Source organism: Ascidiella aspersa, chromosome 3, assembly GCF_963924565.1.
Source record: "Ascidiella aspersa chromosome 3, kaAscAspe10.2, whole genome shotgun sequence".
In the NCBI taxonomy this organism is placed as follows: Eukaryota; Metazoa; Chordata; class Ascidiacea; order Phlebobranchia; family Ascidiidae; genus Ascidiella; species Ascidiella aspersa.
This window is the reverse complement of record NC_139449.1, coordinates 17,093,649-17,118,025: the sequence shown is the minus strand read 5'-3', so window position 1 is coordinate 17,118,025 and position 24,377 is coordinate 17,093,649. Positions and strand designations below refer to the sequence as shown.

Here is a 24,377-nt window from a genome sequence, read left to right as displayed (position 1 = left end):
AGCGGGGTCCATAAAGCGTCAAAGTAAGGTCTATAAAAGTTGTTAATCAATGGATACACCAAGTTGACATTTCATGGCACTTCAAACCAAGATCTGGTGTCAAGCATCAAATTTTATTTGCTCAATCATGTTTTTTTGTTTTAAAATCCTACCACAAGTTAACTTATCAAACTTTTTTTTAAATTTATGTGTGCAAGCTACTAATTTAGGTGTGAACACAAATTGCTTGAAAACAACGTCGGATGCATCCCTGCCACAAAATGCGGACTGTTTTATTGTTCTTGTGAACACTACATGAAATAGAAGATACAGCGTTGCAGCATTTATTAGAGTCTAACTAGAATCCTACCACAATCCCACTGTGAAAAGTATGGCAAGTGTAATCTTTCAAAAGTGCACCCTTATTTATGTGTTTACAGTGCAAAGTTTGCAATACAGAATGCATCAGAAAATTATAAAGTGCACTTTTTTACCCTTGTTGCACCCGGTCACCTGGATTTTTTCGGTCGTGTACCTGCGAGCCACTATGGAAAGTATGGCAAGTGCACCCGCGATTTTTTTCTCAACAGACTAGATCTGCACCCCTGGAAATTAAATATGCACCCAGTTTTCCTATATGTTATAAAAGCGGGGTGCACTTTTGACCTCAGTTGCACCCGGTCACGCCAACTTTTTCAGCCGTGCACCCGCGAGATCTCGTCGAGATCTGCCATACTTTCCAAACGAGCCTGCGAGATCTCCTTGTGATCTGCCATATTATCCAGACTAGCCACAACCCACATTATCTGGGGTAGTGTTAGCATTTAGGATTTATGCAATAGAATTAAATAACAAATATAATATTACTTGACCAATCCAGACCCAAACTCGAACCCTAACCCAGATATTGTGTGTTGATTTAATAACTGTGGTAGGATTCTAGACTAGAGGCAAAGACATCTTTTCCACCATTTGTGAAAAATTTATATCTTAACATTTTACATCCAATTGTTATAAAAGGTCTCGTTTTTCTAATACATGGCGCCAACGTAAGCGTTTAACAAAGAAATGAAAATACTCGTTTCTCGATTCATTTAGAGGTGTATAAAAAATACCAACATAGATCATATTAGATTAAGATTTGAGGAATAAGAATTTTAATCAAATATGGTAAATGTATTGTATATAAGTAAAATGCAATGGCAAGCTAATACAAGCAAGATTGAAACAATGAATATGAAAACACTCTTTACGTCTTCATTACAAAACACTTCCCAGGGGTCAACTCTCGTAAACAACATGGAAAATCGATCACGTGACTTGTCACGGCTCGTCGCGATTTCATAGAATAACATTATAGTGAGGGAAATTTATTATTGACGAATCGAACGCGAATCGAGAACTGTTGACTTTGTGGAGAGAGTGTGACCTCGTGTGTCGAGTTCAATTTATTTATAATAGTAGTTACATTTACAATACGTGACGCAACATACACTGCTTATACGCCTTAAGAATTGTAGCAGATGTAACGCGTAAACTTGTACCTACTGAACGAAATACATGGCGTTGCCCAGTTTAAATGTGAATTTATATCGGCTTAAAAGTTTAAAACAGACAAAACTGAGGCGAATTTATTTTTGTAGCCTACATACAAAGTAAGGTTGGCAAAAAATAACTGGAACATTGCCTGGCTGATAAATATACGTAGTAGTTTACCTTTCTATTTGTTTAATGCAAGCTTTTGCGTAGGGCCGTAAGCTTAAAATTCGGACTGCCAAAGTTTTAAATATAAGCTCGCCTAATAGCATTATTAGGGATTCATTTTTATATTCATCACGTAAATCGCCACTCATTCACGTAAAGCGCCACGACAGCATGTCTACAATCAGCCCTGATATGAAAATCCTAGACGTACTACTTGATTACAAGTTATACGTCGTAACATGACGTCAGAATTCAAGTATGTTAACGAAATGAAAAAAATTCTATTCGAATTTCAATTGTAAAACTTTAGATTCAAAAGTTTAAAAGTATACTCTTGACGCATTAGGCATATAAACAGATCAGCACTATTGACTCAACAGATAAACTTTAATGGCTGCACCGAAAGTTTGAACGAAGCGTAAAAAAAACACACAAATAAAGCGTGAATAATGGTTTTGGTTATTTCATCCTTGTTGATTTCAAAAATAAGTCCAAGATTTTTTTCTATCTAGTCGGACAATACTGGAATAAACAATATTTTATTAAAAATTTTCATTTTTTTGACTTTCGAGAATGTAGCCTATAGGGCATCGCATCCTTATTTCTTATAAAACACAAACAGTGATTTTGATGCATTGGTAACTTCTCTATCTTCACCTAGCGGTAGCTTTATCTATACCTTCTTGTTTCAGGTTGTCTTTACTCTCTGTGGGGGAGACCTCCCTTGCCTCCAGGCCAGGTCAAAGCAACCTAGCTTTGGTGTCGTTTACTCATCGCTACTTTGCGACCTTCCATCATGCAATGAACTATACAAGACAACCAAACACACCAGAGGCGTAGCCAGGGTATTTTGCGCCCGGGGGCAAACTATAAAATTGGCGCCCCCTCCTCCATGTTTAATCACATTTTCTATCACAATAACATAATATACCTTACTTTATATAAAAAAAAAACGATTCAAATTTTAATACAACATTGTATTTAAAGAAGAAGCACCCTCATTTTGGCATTTTAAGCCTCATTTTGGCGCCCCTGCACCTTGGCGCCCGGGGACATATGTACCCCACCGCACACCCCTAGCTACGCCTCTGAAACACACCTAAAAGTATCGCAACCAATCACATTTTTGCGATGATTTTTACATTTTAAAGAAATCCTTCATCTTGCTCTTCACTTTTTTCTGCAAAGTAATTCAAATAGCTGTGCAGAAAGTAAAGTTCCACTCATGGTACCGCACCACCAAGATTTTGAAACGCAAAACAGAATAAACAAGTTCTTTGTAATAGGTGATCTGGTCTCATATGCCTTTATAATCTTGAATTATTTTGATACCGTATATTCGAACTTATGTAATTTAGCATGAAACACGAAGATTAGTCCAACCGTAATACTTAAATCACATTCCAACATGTTTTTGTAACACTCCTCTGCATAACAAATTCTTTGAACGTGACCTACTGAGGATGGTTACCTTAAGACATTCTCGCACACCACCGCAATTATTATTTGAAATTGAAACATTCACGATTTTTAGGTATTGTAACAATCTGGCTGAGCTAAACGTTAGTTAAAGTAGCTCATTGTGGTTTGTTATAGGATTGTTTTCGCATTTAGTAGCTTAATTTATGAAGTAACAAACAGGCATAGACGTCACAAGTTCACGGGTCTGACGGCCTTAAAATAGACAAGATGTGGTAAAATCTCTAGAACAGGGGCGTGCAACTGTTTATCGCAGCGGGCTATAATGTATAACTATGATGGTGGTACGGGCCGGACAATCGAACAACAGATATATTTTTTAAACAAATTTTTTATTGGAAAACTGCGTAGAATCAAGTTACTCATTAAGCGATTAATGAGATGTGTGATATCTTCTCTCACCAGAGATCTTGTTAGTTTTGGCAGAATTGCCAACTCGAAGATCACTTAACAAGCGCTCATCTGTGAGCTGATTCCTGAATTTTGTCTTGAACAGGCTTTCCTTTTTCGGCAATTGCTTTCGATAACTTATAGCCCAGTTTTGTAACAAGCTCAACGTCTTTCTTATAACAATGAAATACCTCTTGTTTTGCTCAAAGACTTTTTCAATTGCAGCATTTTATCAACCCGCAATTGACCTACAACGCTATCATAATTAGCATAGTGTTTTTAACTATAGTGTCCCTTAGAAATTATACTCTTTTATTACTGATATAACGTTTTGACAAAGCAGGCAAACTACATCTTGCTTGAATTTCCACCTTTAATAATCAACCTTTCTTTTTTGCCAGCAAAACAAGGCAGTTTTACTACAATGCACACTATGACGCAATAATGGAGGTTCGGACAGTGTGACGTAATACAAATTGATAAATGCCAATGATTCCGTTACAAATAACTTCTTAAACAGTGAAAAATTTAAAAAAACAATGGGCTACTTCACGTAGTCTGTGCGGGCCACGTAAATAGGTCTCGCAAGCCGTGCTGTGGCCCGTGGGCCGTATGTTGCACGCCTCTGCTCTAGAATATAACTTTTTATACAAAGATAACTTCGGCTGGTCAAATTAAGTTGTTAGCGGTGGGCCTGGACTCCAGCCATAAGACCGAGATAAGAACAACACCAACGTCAGAATAAAACACAATTCGGAATAAGGCCAACATAGGACTAATACCTGGTGTTAGTAGATAAGACTAATATATGAAAAAATACAAAAGTGGTGAAAAGCAAGAATTTAGAAAAGAGAAAAAGTGTGATTGGTAAGCGAGGAGAAATGTGAAAACACATCCCCTGTACCACCAAACAGATTTAAAGAACATTCGTATTTGCTTTTTTTCGTTTTTGGCGGAACTGGATACCAAGTCTGGTCTAACCGTAATATTAAAGAGAGTGCTGAACATTTGCTTATTTTACCCAGATGATCTGGAAAAATCACTTCCTGATGAGATGATTAATTTTTCTTCACTGCTAAAAGAACACCATTTTAACGTCGAAAGTAGCAAATAAGCTCAAATATTTAGATTAGTTAGCGGAAATGAGTTCATGTATGCGTTTTCTAATGTATCTGTTGTATTGAGGATGCATCTTGGTCTATTAATTACCAATTGTTTAGGCAAATGTTCATTTTCAGTCCTTAAAAAAGTAAAGAACCAAATGCGTTGGTATATGCGGTTCAGAATAGGTTGCATTCACTAGCTCCAATTAAAAAAAACGAGATTTTGGAAAAAATACACAGCTTTTCTATAGCTATGCTTTTATTTTATATTAATTGTGGCTGGAACAGTAAACAGAATGAATATAGACCCATAGGCCCCTGACTAACATACAGCCCCAGGTCCATGATAACCTTAATCCGGTCCTGCCTGTAGGCCTATAACTGTCTCCGGAATTGCTCCACCGGCCATCTGGAGATTAGTGACGAGTAGACGGGAAAGGCATCGACAAGCGAATGATGATCAACACTCCCTATTCGGCCAAAGGTATTACGCAGCAGATTAAAATAACGAAAAAGTTTTCTTGGTGCAGTCGATCCGCTAGAGTAGGACGCTATATTAAAAAGGATGCAGCTTTGGCAAACTTGGCTTGGCACTGACACGGCCAAGGCAATGGAGATCACGCCAGAGAAAAACTATATCCTGGTTACGACGCACCATGGTTGCTCTGGCACTGTCTTAACCGACTCAGATTATGCATCGGCCGCTGGAAGATCTCCATGGCAAGATATACCGGTAGGCCTATTCAGACTAATCGACCATTTGTTACTGTGGACAAGAGCAGTCAATGCAACACCTTCATGTATGTCCGCTTTTTGAAAGAAAAGATGGAATGCATGAAATCTTTAATTGCTATATCCAACAACACCTCAAAAGCACGCGTTAAATACTGGAAGTCCACAATTCGACTTATTTAGAAACGAAGAAGAAGAAGGTTCTTTCCTACACACATGCAGGGAAAAAAATAATATACCTATCTGGGCATTTTATTGCCATAGGTTAACGATGTTCAGATGTAAAACGGGATTATTGTGCGATGACCTTCGGAAAAGACGCGCAGTTTAAGAACCTCTGGTAATATTATGTAACATTATAGTTTATTAAGATATTCTATCGCGACATGGCGCATTGGTCACACCATAGACACCATATATTAGTGCTCTATGGTCACACTGCTTCTGTTAAAAATTGAAAATCCTGCCTTTTAAAAATAGAATACTTACAACTTATACATTGCACATATCAACAGCACCAAATCTTGCCACAAGCACGAAGTTCAAAACAACCAAACGGCAGTGTCAACTCGACAAGTAGACGTGTTACCTTTTATTTTTTACTTTGACGTAAGTGAATTTTGCAGCCTACGCATAGGTTGGTTAAATTTGCTGGCGCTGGTCTACCACAAATCACATTATTTGGGTTAGGGTGTTATGGTTAGCGTTTGTGGATAGTGGCATGTGGGTAAGTTAAATTGTTAGGGTAAGAGTTAGCGTTTGGTTTGGTTGGGTCAAGTATTTTATCTTTATTCTTACATATTTATGCCTTCCTTGCAATTTCATCATCTTGACAACTTGTATTGTTACTGTTAAATAAACGTGGTAGGATTCTAGACCAGCGTCAACTTTTTTTTTTTTTTCAGTAAGTAAACTTAATTTAGAAGGTAATTTATATTTTGCTTTTTACAATTAATTGTACGTTTCTTCACAAACAGAAAGAAAATCCTGATGAACTTACTTGAAATACTTGAATGTAACAACAACCCGTTAAAGGAAGCTCAAGTGTGGACTATATGCTACAAGTGTGCAACTCTTATTAAAAATGTATCTAAAAGGAACTCACATATCCAGTTCCTCGAAGAAACAGAGAAAAGATATCTTTGCCCAAATGGACTACAGTCTGTTCTGGTTAATCTCACTGGAAATGTTGTAATAATGGAAAATTTTGTAAAACAGGAAAGCAATGTAAGATATTATAGTCATCTGTGAAATTTGACAAACCTTGATTTTGTATTATTAAAAAAGCTTTTATATTTTTTGTTTAAATAAATAGAGATAATTAGTAATACTATATTAGTATTCACCTAGATGTCGAACATTTTTTCTAAACAAACACATGAATATGGGTAATACTAATTTACGGAATGATGAATGGTCGGAACGCACACTAATTTATGGAATGGTCGGAATTGTCGGAATGGAATGAATAGGGCCGAAACTAATTTGATGAATGGTCGGAACGGAATGAACTGTCGGAATGAAATGAAGAAGCTGTAGGAACAGAATGAACTGTCGGAATGAAATGAACCTGAATTAGTTAAATGCAAATTCCAATTTTGGGCACTGGTCTAGAATCCTACCACAGTTATGAAATCAACGCACAAAATTGAGTTAGGTTGCGGGTTAGCGTTTGGGTGTGGGTGGATCAAGTATTACTATATTCTTTATTTAATAATAATACTTGACCCACCTTAACCCAAACGGTAACCCGCTAACCTAACCCAAATAATGTGCGTTGTGGTAGGATTCTAGACCAGCGCCCAGTTTTGAAATAAGTTGAGTTGTTTGTAAACCTCGGGTCTGCATAAAACCTATTCTGACAGTTCATTCCATTCCGACAGTTCATTCCATTCCGACAGTTCATTCCATTCCGACAGTTCATTCTGTTCCGACAGTTCATTCCGTTCCGACCATTCATCAAATTAGTTTCGGCCCTATTCATTCCATTCCAACAATTCCGACCATTCCGTAATTTAGTGAGCGTTCCGACCATTCATCATTCCGTAAATTAGTGTTACTCCATGGATATAGGTATAATATTATCAATAATATTTATTAGATGTTAAGCAGTCTTGGACTAGTACTCTTTAAAGCGCTGGATTATGGGTTAGGGGAAGATGAAGAACAACTCATTTCACCTGAACTAGAAAACTTGATATCATTTATGACAAGTGATATTTTGAGTCCAGTTGATCCAGACAGCTGTGATGAAGGCTACAATGACGAAAAACCGGTTTATGCTGATGCAAAATGTACATTAGAAACAGTAATTGAGGTTGGTTTAAAACCTAAAATGACCTTAAACTATGTAACATACAAAAAATAGCTTAAAAACTTTTTAAAAATTGTTCTGCCATAAAAAATATTATCAAGAAATAAGTTCAACTTCATTGGGGAAATATGTCGCGGCCAGTAAAATTAACTCTGTAGCCAAGTTCCGACTTGCAGGCAATAGTTTTGTGACCCCGGTTCTTAACTAGTGGTTGTTAACCTTTTCCCTTGACTGTGATGACCTAATAGTAATAAACAAATTCATAACATTTACACTTAAACAAAAAAACATTTCTATTTTGTTTACAAAGCAAACACTTACAGATGTCACAAATCATAAGGAACAGAAAAAATAAATTCAGCATCTTATATATATTCTTATAAAAATGTGCATTTTGGTACTGGGTGCATCTTATGTTGTGGGAATTGTGGTGGTTCGTTTTTATGATTGTGGTCTTATTTTCTGAGAGGTATGTTGTCGCAAATGACAATAACAAATTTACAAAATGTTTGCAGGACTTGCAATGCAGCCCAAGCAAAAAGTACAAATTATGTATAAAAAATATATATATACAACATAACCATGCTAAAACTTATTGTTGTAACGGCCCTAGTAATGAAACTTTATAATCTCAAAGTTGTGTTTATTTATATATATATATATATATATACACTATGCAGTGATTATGATTTAGTATCAATGATATCCTAGCGTACAAAGTCACTTGTAAACATATATATATTTTATATCGGCACAGTCATGCAAGAAAAACTTTTCGTCAAATGAAGACCGCTACACCTCAATCTGTGTAACCCTTTATAATGATGCCCTGGTTTTGAAAACACTTCTTGACCAAGTTGTCACTACAACAAAAGTGAGTATCTCACTATATCTTTTTCAATTTTTTTTTTACAACTGGTTTAGACCGAAACAGGTACTGTAAAAGAAGCGACCACCTCCCCACCAAAAAAAAACTTTTTTACTATTATTTTTATTTTAAAATTGGCATGATTATTTTACTTTGTTATTTTCAAAAATATACTACTAGTAATGTATGAGCACTGTTGACAGTTTTCATAAAAAATCTTGGTTGATTTATACAAGAAAACTGCCTTTAATGTGCCCTTTTTTATTATATGTATTATTTTGTTTTAATTTGTTTTTTGGGGCATGCATGCCATTTCTTGAACTAGTTCTAGGCTATAATTTGCCACTGTTGGCAGATGTGCCAAAGGTTGGTCACCCAGGGTTGCATCATGTGAATTTTTCTAATACAACTTAAGGATTGAATTTCCTCTTTTGAATTAAAAGGCACTTCAAAAGCTAGACCATGACTTGGGAAATGATGCAAACAAGATTTGTGAGTCAAACAACCATGCAAACCTTGAATTTCAAAGTTGGGTAAGACATAATTATATAAAATTAAACAAATTATGGTTTCTATTACTATTTAGAATTTTTTTATTGTGGTACATATTGTACAGAGAACTGACTCCACTTTGTTTTGGTTTTGACTATATTTGTATACTATTTATAAGACTGTACCAAAGTTTTTTTTTTAATTTTTATAAATCAGGGGTGTCCAACTCAAACATGCCAACGTGCCAATTTTTATCTTATAACTTCTTCCGGTGCCAAAGTTTAGCAACTACTTTTTTTCTAACATTAAAAGTGCTTCCATACAAAAAATAAAAACAGTATAATGTTATAATATCAGAAGTAATTGTTTCTTGTCTAATTGCTGGGATTGCTTTGTATTGTGAATAAACAATGACAATTGGCTGTAGAACAAGTTTAGCTTTTTTGACAATTGGCTGTACTTTTTGGGGGGCTTGCATGCCATTTTTTATTAGGTTGCATGCCACATTTGGCACATGTGCCTCATATTGTACACCCCTAATATAAATACTTTGTCTTGCTAAAATCTAATTGTATGTACCTGCAAAGTTAGATCTATTTGCTAAGTGCTACCAACTCACTGTTAAATAATGCATGCCACTAGCCCGTTTATTAATTGAAGGCAGCACAATTCAATAACAAGGAATCAACATAATTATACAGATATAAAGCATTCAAGTATTTATATCATACATTTTGGTTTGGTAAAACAAAAGAGATTCTTTTTGTGCTTGTAACAAAAAAAGTATTATATTATTCTTATTTTAAAATCTGTTCATGCTAAACTTTGTATTTTATTTTTTATTGCACAAAATAACAACATATTATTGTAATTTACCACTATTTGAAGTAAAAATGCTGTGGCTTCTAATATAAACTACTTCAATAAAGATTCAGGCCAAAACGCTGAAAAATATACACGTTTTTCTCCAGAGATAATGCTAAAAGCACTTCACATTCAGGGCAGCAAAGAGAAATTTTATACTGTTGTGATAGAGAGACATATGTGGCATTAGTTTTAAACCTAATTTTTTGTATAATGTTGCCTATTTTACATGTTCTTTTTAACATGTCATCTTCCATTATGGGCCTATTTGTTGTTATATTGCAGTAAGAATATAAACACCAACAATAGTTTTTTTTATTTCTCCCTCAGTAAATTCTTTTTGTTGGACAATAAAAGATTGTATTTAGTTATATAAATGAAAAATCTTTTTGTTAGGGTGATTATTTTTTGACTCGTCAAAAAAAGTCAAAAGTTTTTGGCATAATTTACACAATAGGTCAAAATTTGTCAAAATTATTTCAAGTCCAAAGCGATTGAAAATACTCATAAATCGTAAACTATAGTAATTTTTTTGTAATTGTCGTTCAGTTAATATTTTATAATAAAAAATAGTTCATTAGAGCAATATACGCTACACGCAAGCTGGCAGAATTAAAACCACCCAGACGTAGTTTATTGCGTTAGGTTGAGCTTGCACTTCATTTTTGCTTTATGTAAGTGAGTATGTCTGATTCGAAAAAATGTATTGAACCTTTTTTTGTTTGGTATTCTTCTAGTTTTTGTCTTTTTAAAATAACAAAAATAACAACTACACATTTCCAAGAGTTTTGCATAAACCCGAAAAAACAACTGAACTGTGTTTCACCAGTAGTCAGTAAAATGTCAAAAGCAGGTGGTTGACGACCTCAAGACACTAATGCAGTGCTTCAACAACAATACGTTGTTTAAATCAATGTATTTCTAATGGGTCAAAATTTTGTCAAAAAAAGGTTTTAGGTAAAAATGTAAAATTTCAATATTTTACGTCAAAATTTCTCATTTTTTAGGTCAAAAAATATTCTCCCTAATTAACATCAATTACTTGCAAAATATGCAGTCACGTAAATTGACTAACACTGGTTTTGTCAGTCAAGATATTTACATTATAACAACAAAAAACAGCAGGAAAATGAAACAAATAAAAGTTACATATTTTTTAAGATTTGGTTGAGATTGGCTTCGTTTATGTCTTCTCTAATTTATAGGTTCTGGATTATGATAAAACTGTGGCAGAAACCCACAGTGGATTAGGCTAATTTCTATTAATACTAAATAGTCAGTGGTTTTGCGTGCTCTTTACGCTACTGACAACCAACAAGTACAGACCTGTAATTAGCTTGTTTTTATGCCAGGCTCGTCTGTGGGTACAGGTGTTAAGCGACCTGCGACAAGGCGCCCGACTTCTCCGCAAGGTCGAGGTCTTACCCACATCCAACAAGGAGTTTCGTCTTACACAGTACGAGCTTCTCATGCGCGAAATAAAACAAAAGAAGTTCAACTTGAGAAAGGTGAGCGTGCTAAGCGCCATTTTTGTGGTGCAAAACTAAGGCATTTGCTTTGCTAAAGAAAACCTTGACCGATTGCTATAACGTGAAAACAAGCCAAAACAATTATGTGTAACTTTCTTTTTTTTCTTTAGCTTTACTAATAGGGCGTCTAATTCAACCACCGCAATAATCTACCTTTTGAATTGAAAGTAGGTTGTCCCTGTGTGCCGCCAATTATCATTAAAGCTCCGCGTGAAACGATTTTGCTTTACAATAATGGTATCAAACAAAGTCTCAACAATAGCGAATTAATTCTGGTCTTTATAACGCAGACAACGTCCATGGAGCGATGTAGTAAGGGTCTATTGCATCCTAGTGTACACGACGAAATTCTAAACTTCATCCGATCCAAACCCGAGCTATCGCCGGTAAGTGTGTTATTATTATGACGTTTTTATAGGAATGCATAGACATTCTAAGCAACCATATACTGCTGCGAGTCAAACGGTTTCAAAATAATAAGTGTTTAGAATTATTGTACTGGATTGGTATAGAATTACAATTTTCATTCGCTACAAAATTACACTCGTTTAAAAATGTAAGAACTCTGTCTGTTGATTTCCGATCTATTTCAATTGATGATTTCGGTCCACGTTCTAGATTGTAATTTATTGCTGTAGTTTGTAATCGTTAGCGAATAACGCAATAGTCGGCCTTTCATATTTTACGTTTAAGATCGCAGATTAACAAATTGTTTCTAGTAGTTGTGATAACAACAACATTACTTAGGCCAATCACTACTCGGAGCGAGTGCAAAGCAACCTTATGCCATTTCACATTTGCGGCGTTGTATTTGTAAAACCTGTTGATATGACCCTAGTTCAAGTTATCGAGTCCGACTGAACGAACAGTGTCGTTGCAGGCGCACAAGCGAGTGTTGCGGCCTTGTCCTCCCAGGTCCAAGTCACTCCATGAGCGATTGATCGACCAAATTCACGAACACTCGGCCGACCTGCTTAAACCAGTGCACAACCAAACAAACGGACGAATTACAACCTCACAAACATTTGACGTCAAAGGTAAAATTAAAACGGAAAATATTATCCGAATTTTGACTAAACATTTTTATTTTTGTTCATTTGAAATAGGTTGTTTTACGATTTTATTTTTCGAACATGTAGTTTGTTGGAAAAATATGTCATGTCTTATCAACTCATATTAATGACTTTTAATAATGTAGTATATTTCATTGAAGAAAAAAATGTTTTTACATGACATTTAGGGCAGGGGAAATTTACAGCTCTTAAGCAAGTCTAGATCAGGTGCCAAAACACCAAAATGCAAATCTTTTTACGACAAAAAAGTTACGGTTATCCGGTAAATTATTACGATCATAACAATCTGTATTCCCGTCTTCCAGAACAACCTTTTTTCACGACTTTGTATATCTTCAATTATTCTGGATGGACAATAAACATTATCTGGTTTCTATAAAGCTTTTAATATATATTTAGTGCACATATTAGTGCTTAACTTTCACTAACCGATGTTTTTCATATCAAATGCCTATAATTAATTGTGCCAATAAGAAATAAGATATAATTTATTGTATTTAAATGCACGTGTGTTTACGAACTTTCATTGAATGTGATTTTGTTTCAATAGAATTTGATTGGGCATCATTTGTCACTAGTATGACGTATTAAATAAAAGATCACAAGGCACAAGTGTTCACAAACCATAAAAGGTTAAGAACAACTGCTTTAGAGTATTTCCTAATAAAGACGAACTCCCTGAGTTAAACCGTGGGCGGCAACCTAAACATATCAATTGACGCGAAAAAAACTTTTATTGCGTCACATTCGAAGGTTGAGACGCATTTCGCTTCGCGTCATTAGGCAAACAGTTAAGCCCCACGTATTTCATTGTAGTGTCCGTGCCTTTTATATCGGAAAGGATTTTTTATCTACTAAATAAAACAGTGAATCAAATAATATTGTTTTACATTTAAAACCTAAAAATGACATGACTGATTACTGAGATAGACTAAAACACTAGACGTTTAGCATGTATGTGCACGAACTGGCTTTATTCACAGAGAGCTTTTCGTTATAAGTTAATTATGCCGTAGAATAAAACCCGTTAATAAATTAATATTTTCGACCGAATACAGGTTTTATTGTAGAAACAGAGTTATGCTGGCAATGTTTTCTAGCCACTCGTTTTCCGAATTGATCAACCTACTCCTGCAAAATCAATATCGATTCTGTGTCCTTACGTAATGTCTTAATGATTCTGTGCCCTTACGTAATGTCCCACGGCCACAACATTATATTATGTTCAACTATTTTTTATTATTATTGAAGTAAAACTTTGCTTTATCTTGATTGTGTATAACACGATAAAAGCCTGTCTGTCTGAGATGAGCCCAGGGTGTCACGCTTGCAAAGCTATGGTCTATATAGCGTAAGTAAAATTAAAGTTAACCTGTACTACTTTTGATGTAAACTCCACCCAGAGCAACATTTTGATCGCGACGCTTATTTGAGTGAATGATGTTAATAAATTTTTTTATAAAGGAAGCGAATCTAATACTACTCAGGTGTTGTTTTTATTACATTTTTGATATGTAATGGAATATGTTAAACTTTGAAATAAATTTTCAATAAAAGGCCCCGCTATTTTACCTTGCTTGCTTAAACTGGGCGACAGACTCCGGTTTTATACAAAGTATCTTTGAAATATATGTGGGACTGTGGGTGTTATAATTGTTTGTGTTGGTTGTGTATTTGCTCAGTAATCTTACACAATAAACAAACGCAAATAAACATATAACCAATTAAAAAACGGAAGAATATACGTGTCGTCGGATTAGCCTAGCCGGCTTACCGCTAACGTGACCTTTATTTCATCTTCGTTCGACTTTTTACAGCCTTTTATGGAAAAGACTTTGATATGCTCGCGTTTCGTGTACTTTAACCTTGCCATGGCAAATTCACTCGCGCCCATAAAACTTAATTTGCGCCTATCCCCGCTATAAACCTTGCCAGATCGAAACGTGAGATCACACACTTGACAAATCTCTTGAAATTACTTTTCGGCGTACCTGGTTGTTAGCGATAATAATTCGCTTGTCTTGCGCATCTGGTCGTGCGAGGAAAGGCGGGTAACTAATAGCCATGGCCCGTGAGATACATTTGCCATGGAGTTTCTCATTGGCAAAAACAGAGCAATCGTTTTTGGCCATTCAGTTAATCAAGGGATACGGTTTTGTGAATCTTTTCTTTTCCTGTTTGATCTTTCGAAAAGTTTTTGAGTTCCAAACGATGAAAGAAAGTTACACAATTTTTAAAATAAAATTGGAAAATTTGCTAAGTGGTACCTCTGGTTTGGTTGGAGCCCTTAAGACCTATAACTTGACGTATGGATTGCTGCTTTATTAATGTTTAACGTTTGAGGAATAATTGGCATTGTACGCAAACATGACTTGAACCGCAAATTTTCAATTTATAAGCGCTTTGAAACGTCAAATAGTAAATGCTGCCCACCAACGTCAAATAACTTTGTTTCAACGGTATTTCTTTAAAAGAGTTGGCAGATCGACAACTTGGCCCAATGAACAAAAGCAAATTATAAGCAATTTGTTTTGTTTTTGACGTCTAACGGTATGTTGTTTGCTTGTTTTTTAAGCAGTACAAATTGTTTAATTATAAACTATTTTCAGTATTGAGACCACTTGTTCTGTGGCTGTTCGAATTTGTTAGTCAATGAATTATTTGTTGCCCGCGCCTTTTTTTCATGGACCCCAGTTTACAATTAACTGGTCAAAATGAAATTTTCCAAAATAGTAAAGACTTTTTTTCGTTACTTTAAAACAAGCCTTCCGACGCCCTGGCGATAGCCATGATCCCCTATGTACAACGAGTCACGACTCATATTGAGTTACCAAACAAGACAGCCAAGGATTGCGGTCAAGCGGCGATTTATAAAAGACAATGTTATTTTAAAATTCTATATTTGAAAAGCCACGAAAGTCCCGATGCGAAGCATTCGTGAGGTGTGATCTAGGCAAGCCCCTCGGACCTCGGTATTTTACGGTTCCCACAAAATGCAGATTTGTAATGTAAGGATAGAACACCTGAAAGTATTTGCGCATGTGATGCTTGATAGTATCACGTTCCTTCGATGTCAAACTCCTTTGATAATACATATTATGATTATTCATAAAAAACGAGTAGGAAAGATAAGTGTCTATCGGCGGTTTTAGTAAATTTCTAAATGATCAGACCTATTTTTTGAAGATCCTGCGTAGAAGGCAATATAAACTTACCCAATTACCCATGCTACCCAACTCCTATGAAGTTTGCCATAATTTTTTCTCCTTGTGGTTATCTTGTGGTCGTACAATTTATAAGTCAGATCACAACATTTAGGAAATAAATCAGCATATATTGATCCCAGCAAGTATAGATTTAATTGTATTGTCGTAAAGTAAACTTCATTTTTTAATATATTTGCTTTTAACACAGTATCCACATTCCACAATTTTTTTAGGTTCCTTTTTGCAAGCATCGAGCAAACGTCGTCTCATCCCTCCAAATTTTGACGAAGTAATCCTCGACGTAACCGAATCAAAAGTATTTCCTTCTACATTATTGACTTATACAAGTTTAAACTTTCAAGTTCTGCGCTTGTCGTACAATCTTTGTTTTATTTTATATTTTGGGCCAACTGCCAAACCACGATAGTTGACAAAAGTTCCTTGGATTTTGTGAGTAAAACAAATTATTTTTGTGTACAGCACGAACTGGTTCAATCGACTTATTCCGAAAGCGATTTGTCAAGAGTTGATCGTAGACTACAAGCACTGCGAAACCCAAGCACCTGTAATTCAATGGGTAAGTCCGTTGTGGGAGATTTCATTATTCTTTGTCACGGTTCGTTTTGGGTTTACTTTGTACATCTGTAAAACAGACACATCTGTAAATGTTTCTCTGTAAATGTGTACATCTGTAAAACAGACAAAAAACTTTTCTTTGACATCAACACGCTCGTTGTAGATTCGTTGCGGTTTACCGACAGCAGTTCCACGATGTGTTTACAGCGAACTTGTTCCGTGCGCTTCACAGATTCGGTGCGAAGAAAACAACGTAAGTTTCAGCTATTAAAATGAACAATAACGGCGTTTGATAAATACTAAAGCGAATACTTTTTATGTAGTTGGTAAATTTAAATCTCTAATATTTTGTGTAAACTTATTGAATGTTTTGATGAAAAACTGCTGCAGAAATGCAAGTGACATGCATGCTAATTTATATTTACCAGACTACATTTCGAGAAAGTTACCACAAAGTGAATATTCTACATAGTCCCGATAATAAAAATACCTTGCAGCTATGTTTGTTAATCAGCAAACAAGTAAAGCATCAGCAAGAAAATGTATTTTTCTACCATCATTCACAGTGCTACCTCCCGAGGACCACACCTCGTACATGCGCGATACCCTGCCTTCCCTTGTGCGCGCCAGGGGAGAATTGACGAGGTCCAACAGCGCTCGAAGACACCGGATTCCTTCTAGGCTCAACATGAGCGCCGAGGAGCCTCGGAACTCTCCTGATACGACCAGCCACGACTCCGCCTTTAATCGCAGCTTCGGCCGCAGATCGTGTCGGCTTCCTAATCGGCCTTCCAGCATGCAAGCACCGTCCACTTTTGGACACTGGAGACGCGCTGTGGCGCCGCCACGTGGAAGCACTTCTGTTGATGTAAGTGCATCGAAGTAAAGCAACGCGCTGCGTCACCACGAGTCATTTTGCTAGCGTCTTAGCAAAGATTTGTCCCTAAGTAGACAAGAATCTATGAAATAAGTTTTGGTGAAAACAGCGAGGGAATTTAGACCAGAAACTTTTATTAAAAAAACTATAAAAGTATTGTGCGTAAGTTTCTTAAAAACAAAATTATATGACAAATTACTGCAATTGAAAAAAAACAAAGATCTTCTGAGTTTCTATAATAACAGACAGATACCTTGTATGTTTGTGTGTTTACCATTTCTGCACTATAGTACTTTAATTTTGGGCTTACCACAAGGATTTGACCCGATGTAATATGGTCGAAGCATGGCACGTATCACAGTTTGGTGGTCTTCCTTTACAGTGCACATTATACGTTTTTAGCTATTTTAATTTCACCACCTTCTCGGTTGACGTAATTAGTCACACATCTTTAATGTCAACCATAGAAATCGCGCCCCCGGCGATATACTTTCCCAAAATCTCACAAGACATGGCAAGCTTGACGTCAAAGCTACTCCTTGTGCTTATTGTGGCTCAAGCCTTATTTTTTATCGTATTAAAGAAAACGATTTTAATACTGTTCTTTAAATTTCATAGATGCTCTTATTTAAGGCTAGCAACACAAACCAGTTTTGTTTCTTTTTAAAAGCATAAACTATAGTTAGGTTGATGTTAATTTCAATGCTATTTACAGGACCGTGATTACAAACCGAATCAGGTGGAATGCTTGTCACTCACAGTGGAAGAAGTTATGCACATTCGACAAGTCCTTACGAGAGCAGACCTGGAGAAGTTTCAATATTCCAAAGAACTCTACAGTGCACTGAAAACCGAAAAGGTTACCGCTTTATAATAAGAAGCCAAAAAGCCTTAGGTGTTTATGCTTGGCGAATTAAAACTCTGGATTTACAGAATAGGGAGCGTTTCGACGAAATTCTATTCCGTGTTTTTAATCTTGAAAACGACGTTTCAAGAAAATTTTACTTTGATTAGGCGGCTAAAACAGCTTTTTTTCTGTGTGATATTGCGCAAACAGTACACATTTTTATTTCGCGTAATTTTTGTTTAATTCATTAGATCTGCTTCAGTTGCAAGTTAAAGAAGTTCTCCCTATTTTCTTGGGCGCACTCGTGTGAGATATGCCGTCGAAAAGTATGTGGCAAATGTCTGCGAAAGGTAAGGTTTTAAATCATTACTAACCTGTTTACCCTAGGGCCGTCAAGTTGTTGCTTGGCAGTACATTTTTTCGATCTTAAAACTAAATCATTTTGTTAATTAATTTTACTGTAAAGTTCTAATTTATGTATGGTTTAGCTATTGCGTTCTCTTGGTTATGGTTTTTACTGTGGGTTAAAATAGACGCCATTTAATTGTATGATTTCGCAGCTGCAAGCTCCAACGGAAAAGTACCTCCAAACTCCCGTTTTTGCACTTACGCCTCATCCTATTAACCATAAGAAAGACTGGGATGAAAATCAGCTTAAAAAGAGGTTGGTATTATGCGCTAATCTTGTGACAATAATTCGACGAATGTGAGAAGCATTTATTTTTATCTTCTACAAATGTGTCATACTTTAGCTCCAAGTTGTAGACGTATTTTCTACGTTATTCGTAACTAACATAGTATTCTACAATTCACGCCATTACTTTTTGGTACCAGCGATCTTTACATGCCGGGGGGTGGCTGGTCGATTCTTCGAAACCAGGTGCGAAAAAACAACCAAGAGTCAAGCCTCTACTTCAAGGCGTGGAATGGGCGTAAGATGGAAGTTTGTATTGACTGTTTTCATCTTATTTCCGGCGTTCTGCTTGTAGGCTCCGGTGTCAATCAAACGGAACCGATTTCCCTCTATTTAAGCAATTAGGTGCAATCTTTTTCATACCTGTTGTAGTTGTATATTATTTAAATATGTTGGTCGATTCTTGTCTAACAAATTTAACTAAAGTTTATTTATAACTTTTTTGTAAATGCTTTTGTTTGTGCGGTCGTGCTTACTCTGTTGTCTAAATATGTTTTTTTTATGAACAATCGGGGTTGTCTTGTTTTCATTTATTCCATTACACCCGGTTGATTTTACTTAACGTTTAATTACAGGGTATTAACGTTTAATTACAGGTAGCCATTGTGTGTGTTTAGCGACAAACTTAATTTATATTTTGTTGTTTTAACCGTTACTGCCACATTCCATTATTAGGGAGACGAAATAACAACGCTACTATTTGTTTTTGGTAACATCTAATTTATATTTTATCTCCTTCATTATACTGTTCGTTTGTTTTATTCTTTCCTACTGTTTTGGTATACACATCTTCTTGTTTGCTTCTTGCATTACCCGGTGCTGAAACCTTTTCCCTGTGACATTTTCACCAAAACTGAGTTGAAATTATTTAAAGTTAGCAATTTTTCGTTTATTACGCTCTTTGCACAAGCCAAACTGTTTTGCCGAAATAAAATGGTATTTATTTACTTTCAGTGTTTCAATCTGTAGGTTGTACTTTTCGCCACGAACATTCTACATTTTTATTTTAAACTTTTTACTGTTTGTTAGATAAATTTGGTGTAAATCGATAAAGAAATCAAGTGACGACTCATGACAAACTTCCAGTGATTTAAAAAAACTACCGGTGATCCAAGAAAAACCACCCAAAAAGGAATGTCGATCTAAATTCTAGCAGATCACTATACAGTGTAAAACTGGTAATACCAAAACCTGTAACAGGTATAGCCAGCGGACTAAAAAGGATACCGTTACCGCCGCTAGCTGCGTTTAAACTGTAATTTGTCGAAAACACACTTCCTGGTACTGAAAACGTTAACAGCGAAAAGACTGGTTGCTGCTTAACTGTAGCAGAGTTTCTAAAGAAGATGAAGCTGGGTAACACGCACCTGGCGTAAAGCACGCGTTGAAGAAACTGTGGCCTGGACCGGCTTTTCTCAAATGTCCAGAAATTAGCACGTTTTAGCGAGATGGAGCAAAGTTGGCTATGTTACCACGCTTATTATGTGCGGCATACAAAAAACCCGCAAATAATATTGTTTCCTGATGCTGGTAATATAGGACAAGCGTGCCAAATGCTACGATGAACTTTTTGTCTTTTTAATTAATGCAGTTATAGCTAGCACAATTTAGTAGTCTGTTGAAGTACTACGATAATTACTAAAGTAACTAATGGCTACACTCCCCAGGTGGCCATCCTTGTTTTACAGGGCTGAGGCAACAGGGAACGTAGCGTTTTTGAAAAAATATTAGAAAAAAGCGCAAAAATAAGTGCACATTTTAAAATGCCTTGAAAAATATAAGCATTTTTTCAGAACATGCGCACATTTTAAACAGCCCAATTTTTAGTTGATTGAAGGCATATTACTTCAACTAATTTTGTTAGGCATGGCGTCACAAAGTTACGCTATGAAAGGCCTACCATATGTCCTCTTGAGGAGGATTTGCCCACTTTTCATAAGAAAAATTAATGGTCCTCCGAGGACGCTTAAAAATGCTCAAATATCCTCTTTTTCGCACCAGGAGTTAGTTGATTATACTTTCAAAAGACTTTTAGGCGAGACGTTGTATTTATTGCCCAAAAATTACTGTAGCCAAAACATGCTGAATTTCTGGTTTAAAAAAGATTTCCAAACAAATTGCCTTACCAGCCCTACCTTCTTGATTGTTATTGCATACATTGTTGCAAACATTGCGCCAGTAAAATTCTAACAGAATCTGACATGTAAAAAGGCCTATAAATAAAGCAAAGGTGTGAGTTTGGTAGGTCTAGTCTACTATCAGTGTTAGATAAGGACCATCCACGTGACTCAGATATTAACACAAATAGTGGATAGATCAGTGTTTCTCAACCGTTTTCTACCCGTGGCCCCCTTTTGATGCTTTCAAATAGTCGCGGACCCCTTACGTTTTTCTACTGTAATATCTGTGATTCGTTCATTTTAATAATTCAGTTTATCTCTTTCTACTTGGTGCGTAGAAACTAGAAAGTATCGTAAAACGGTCTATAAATTAGGGCTACCATATTTTCAGCACCCAAAAAGAGGACATTTTTTTGCCTGCAAGTGAAAGGAAAGTAGAATAGTTACGTTTGAGAAAAACGTACCATATCCACATGTAATGCATTCAGCTTCGAAATTAATACGTCATTTTCTGAAACAAGGATAGGCCTACTTCTGGCGTAGCTAATCAGTAAACAGAGTTTTCCTCTTCAGCATTATAATTTATAGTTTATTTTGCTTTATGGTTGTCTAAAATTAAAGAATAATAAAGAAAAATGAAAGCATCTGCTGAGAACCACCTGTACTGTATGCTATAGACCAGTGGTTCTTAACCTCTTTTCTAGTCGCGCCCCCTTTGGTAATTTTTCTATGCCTTGCGCCCCCTATACAAAAAGCAATTCGGCATTTTCATTTAAATATCACTGAGAGAAGTCTGTTTATGGTCGCGCGCAGCGCGAAAAAATTGAGTTTAATTGGTTGAGTTGGCGCTAAACTGAATTCAGGAGGCTTTTCGCGGCACACAACAAATTGCTCGTGCACGAGGTGATTTTGACAAACGTGTTGTGAGGGCATTTACTCAACTGTTGTAAGACTGTGATGTCGAGCGCAAATAAAAATGTCAAGCGAAAAAATTAAACTTTGCGTTATCGTGTTTCAAAAGATGTGACGACACACAATATAACGGCAATATTGCAAAAACATTATTGATTCGCCCAAAAAAGTTTGAGTCCCCCTGTTGCTATAGCCTGTTATCCAATTATAACTTTTATCGTTTATCTATAAGTTAGCAAAATTATAATTAAATAGGGTTGTTATGCCTTCGATGACTTGAAAACATGCAATTGCACTCAAAGAGACACAAAAGTAAAAAGCATAAGTTTGGCGCGAAGCGCGAAAATTTTTTTCAGTTTTACAGTGATAGTAGGCTAGGCCTACATAACTCACACCTTTGCTTTATTAAATGTGAGGTTCTGTCAGAGGCGCAGCGAGGGTATTTTGCGCCCGGGAGCAAACTATAAATTTGGCGCCCCCTCTTCCATGTTTAATCATGTTTTTTATTGAATTAACATAACATACCGTTCTTAATTATATGGAAAACAGTTCAAATTTTAGTAGAACAATGTATTTAAAGAAGAAGCGTTTTGGTTATACAAACTACACGTATGACTCACTTAGTCACTGTCAAACATGAATGATTTACAACTATAGATTATTTTTCTTGATTTCACTGTCGCAAACTGGTTAATCACGTCATCGAAATCTGTTGTTTCCAATGTTTCTCGTTCAACGCTAAGAATAGCAAGATTACTGAGACGATCCTGTCCCATTGATGCACGCAGATAAGACAAAATAAGTTTCAATCTGCTGAACGACCGCTCACAGCTTGCAATTGAAACTGCTATTGTTAACAGAATTTGTAGCGGAATTCGCAGATTCGGAAATACGTCATCTCCATAAAACACAATAAAACCAAGAAACTCCAAAGGAGTTTTTGGTAGCGCTTCAGTTCAATTACTCAGCAACATTCAGCAATAACACATTTCAATGAAAAGATCGTTGCCATTGATGTTCGTGTCGTAGAAATTTGCAAAATCTGCACAATTTCGACGCATTGCATCCCATTTGCGTCAGATAGAACAGTCTTTAACGTCCAGCAAATAGTCTTTTAGTCGTGAAAAATCGTGTTGACATCTCATATTGAAGCCGATCAAATACATTCTTCATAACGCGCACAATTTCTTCTTCTGATAAAGACCACTGCATCTCTTGCCAGTTCTCCAGGCATTCTCTTACGTCGCCTGATTCGTCGGTCCACCTCAATCCCCAGATCGAGTGTTTTGTTTTGGCCTGCTATACAGCAGCTTGGCTTAAATCATCACGAAATGAGTCTTGGCTTTTACAGTGATTTTAATGGTTTAGTTTTGTGTTCATTCTGATTTTCATGATGTCCCATATTTTACATTAAAATTACACGTGTAGGTGACTGAAGACATAGTTCATGGATTTGCGATTTGCGATCTTTGCTACTAATTTTTAATAGTGTTTCAGTTGTTGGACTATAATTGCTACTTTTACGACCGATTAGGGCTATGTTTAGTCGGAACAATTATACGGTATAGTTGTGCAATTGGGTTGGGCTCCACTATTACGCCTGTACAAACTCCGTTTTTTTGCCCAAATTAACGATTGAATCTTCAAAAAAGTTCTCGTTTATTTTCTTGTTTTTTTTTCCTGTTTTGTTGACCGTTGTATTTAGCACAAAGTCTCTGTTAGTACCATCGCATGTTTAACAGAACTTTTTCGCGCTACGTGCGACCAACAATACACATTTACTCTTTTTTATGTTGTCCAACTAATATGTAATTCCAAATTACCGAATTGCTTTTCGTAGGGGGCGCAAAGCGCAGGACAATTACCAAAGGAGGCGCGGTTAGGCTAAAGGCTAAGAACCACTAAGTTAGACGAAACCAGCTGCACGCAGAATCAGTATCTTGGCTGCTGTGATGGCTGGTAACAGCATCAGTCTGGGTGTGGGTGGCGTATCAGATGACGTCTGCCATAGCCGCTGGTGCTATCTTGCTTGTGGTCGGTTTTCTACCCTTGTTGTGAAAAATTTGTAAGCCTCATTTTGGCGCCCTCTACCTTGGCGCCCGGGGACATATGTACCCCCCCTCTCGTCTAAAAGCCTTGTTAAAAGTTTAAGCAACTAACTCGAAAAGCGAAAAAGGAGGACATTTGGACATTTTTGAGCGTCCGCGGAGGACCATTTAGTTTTCTCAAGAAAAGAGGACGTATGGTAGGCCTACTATAACTACCGCATACCGCAACGCACATTATTTGAGTTAGGGTGTGGGTGGGTCAAGTATTATTATATTTGTTAATATCAATAATGCTTGACCAACCTAAACCCAAACGCTAATCCGCGCCCAGGACTCAAATAATGTAGGTTGTGGTATTTTACAATCTATTTATGTGACATCACAATGGAAGTGTTACGTCACACTCAACGCGATTTACAGCATGTTACAATGTTATTTTATCACTTACCAAGATTGTGATTAAGCATGTTTACCAGCGTTAATTGATTTGATAAAGGTTTTTCAGAAGTTTTTGTCCCCTGAAAACGTTTATCGGACCCACAGGGTCCGCGGAGCCCCGGTTGAGAACCA

The 24,377-nt window shown here is 36.3% G+C and overlaps 1 protein-coding gene across 2 annotated transcripts; it reads left to right on the top strand.

Annotated features, from left to right (window-relative positions):
- The first annotated feature begins 5,897 nt into the window (after positions 1-5,897).
- LOC146160457 (protein spire homolog 1-like) lies at positions 5,898-19,666 on the top strand. 2 transcript variants are annotated; one of them, XM_083384337.1, is made up of 16 exons: positions 5,898-5,996; positions 6,365-6,614; positions 7,489-7,704; positions 8,459-8,575; positions 9,013-9,102; positions 11,278-11,433; positions 11,745-11,840; positions 12,335-12,491; positions 15,967-16,049; positions 16,214-16,310; positions 16,473-16,562; positions 16,876-17,177; positions 17,902-18,045; positions 18,285-18,383; positions 18,594-18,697; positions 18,868-19,666. In XM_083384337.1, the coding sequence occupies exons 2-16, from the start codon at positions 6,378-6,380 to the stop codon at positions 19,070-19,072; spliced, it is 2,193 nt and encodes a 730-aa protein (XP_083240463.1). In that variant the 5' UTR covers positions 5,898-5,996; positions 6,365-6,377; the 3' UTR covers positions 19,073-19,666. The 2 variants fall into 2 exon arrangements, with proteins under 2 accessions (XP_083240463.1, XP_083240464.1); XM_083384338.1 differs by lacking the exon at positions 5,898-5,996 and having other exon boundaries at positions 6,517-6,614; positions 7,541-7,704.
- Positions 19,667-24,377: the final 4,711 nt, after the last annotated feature.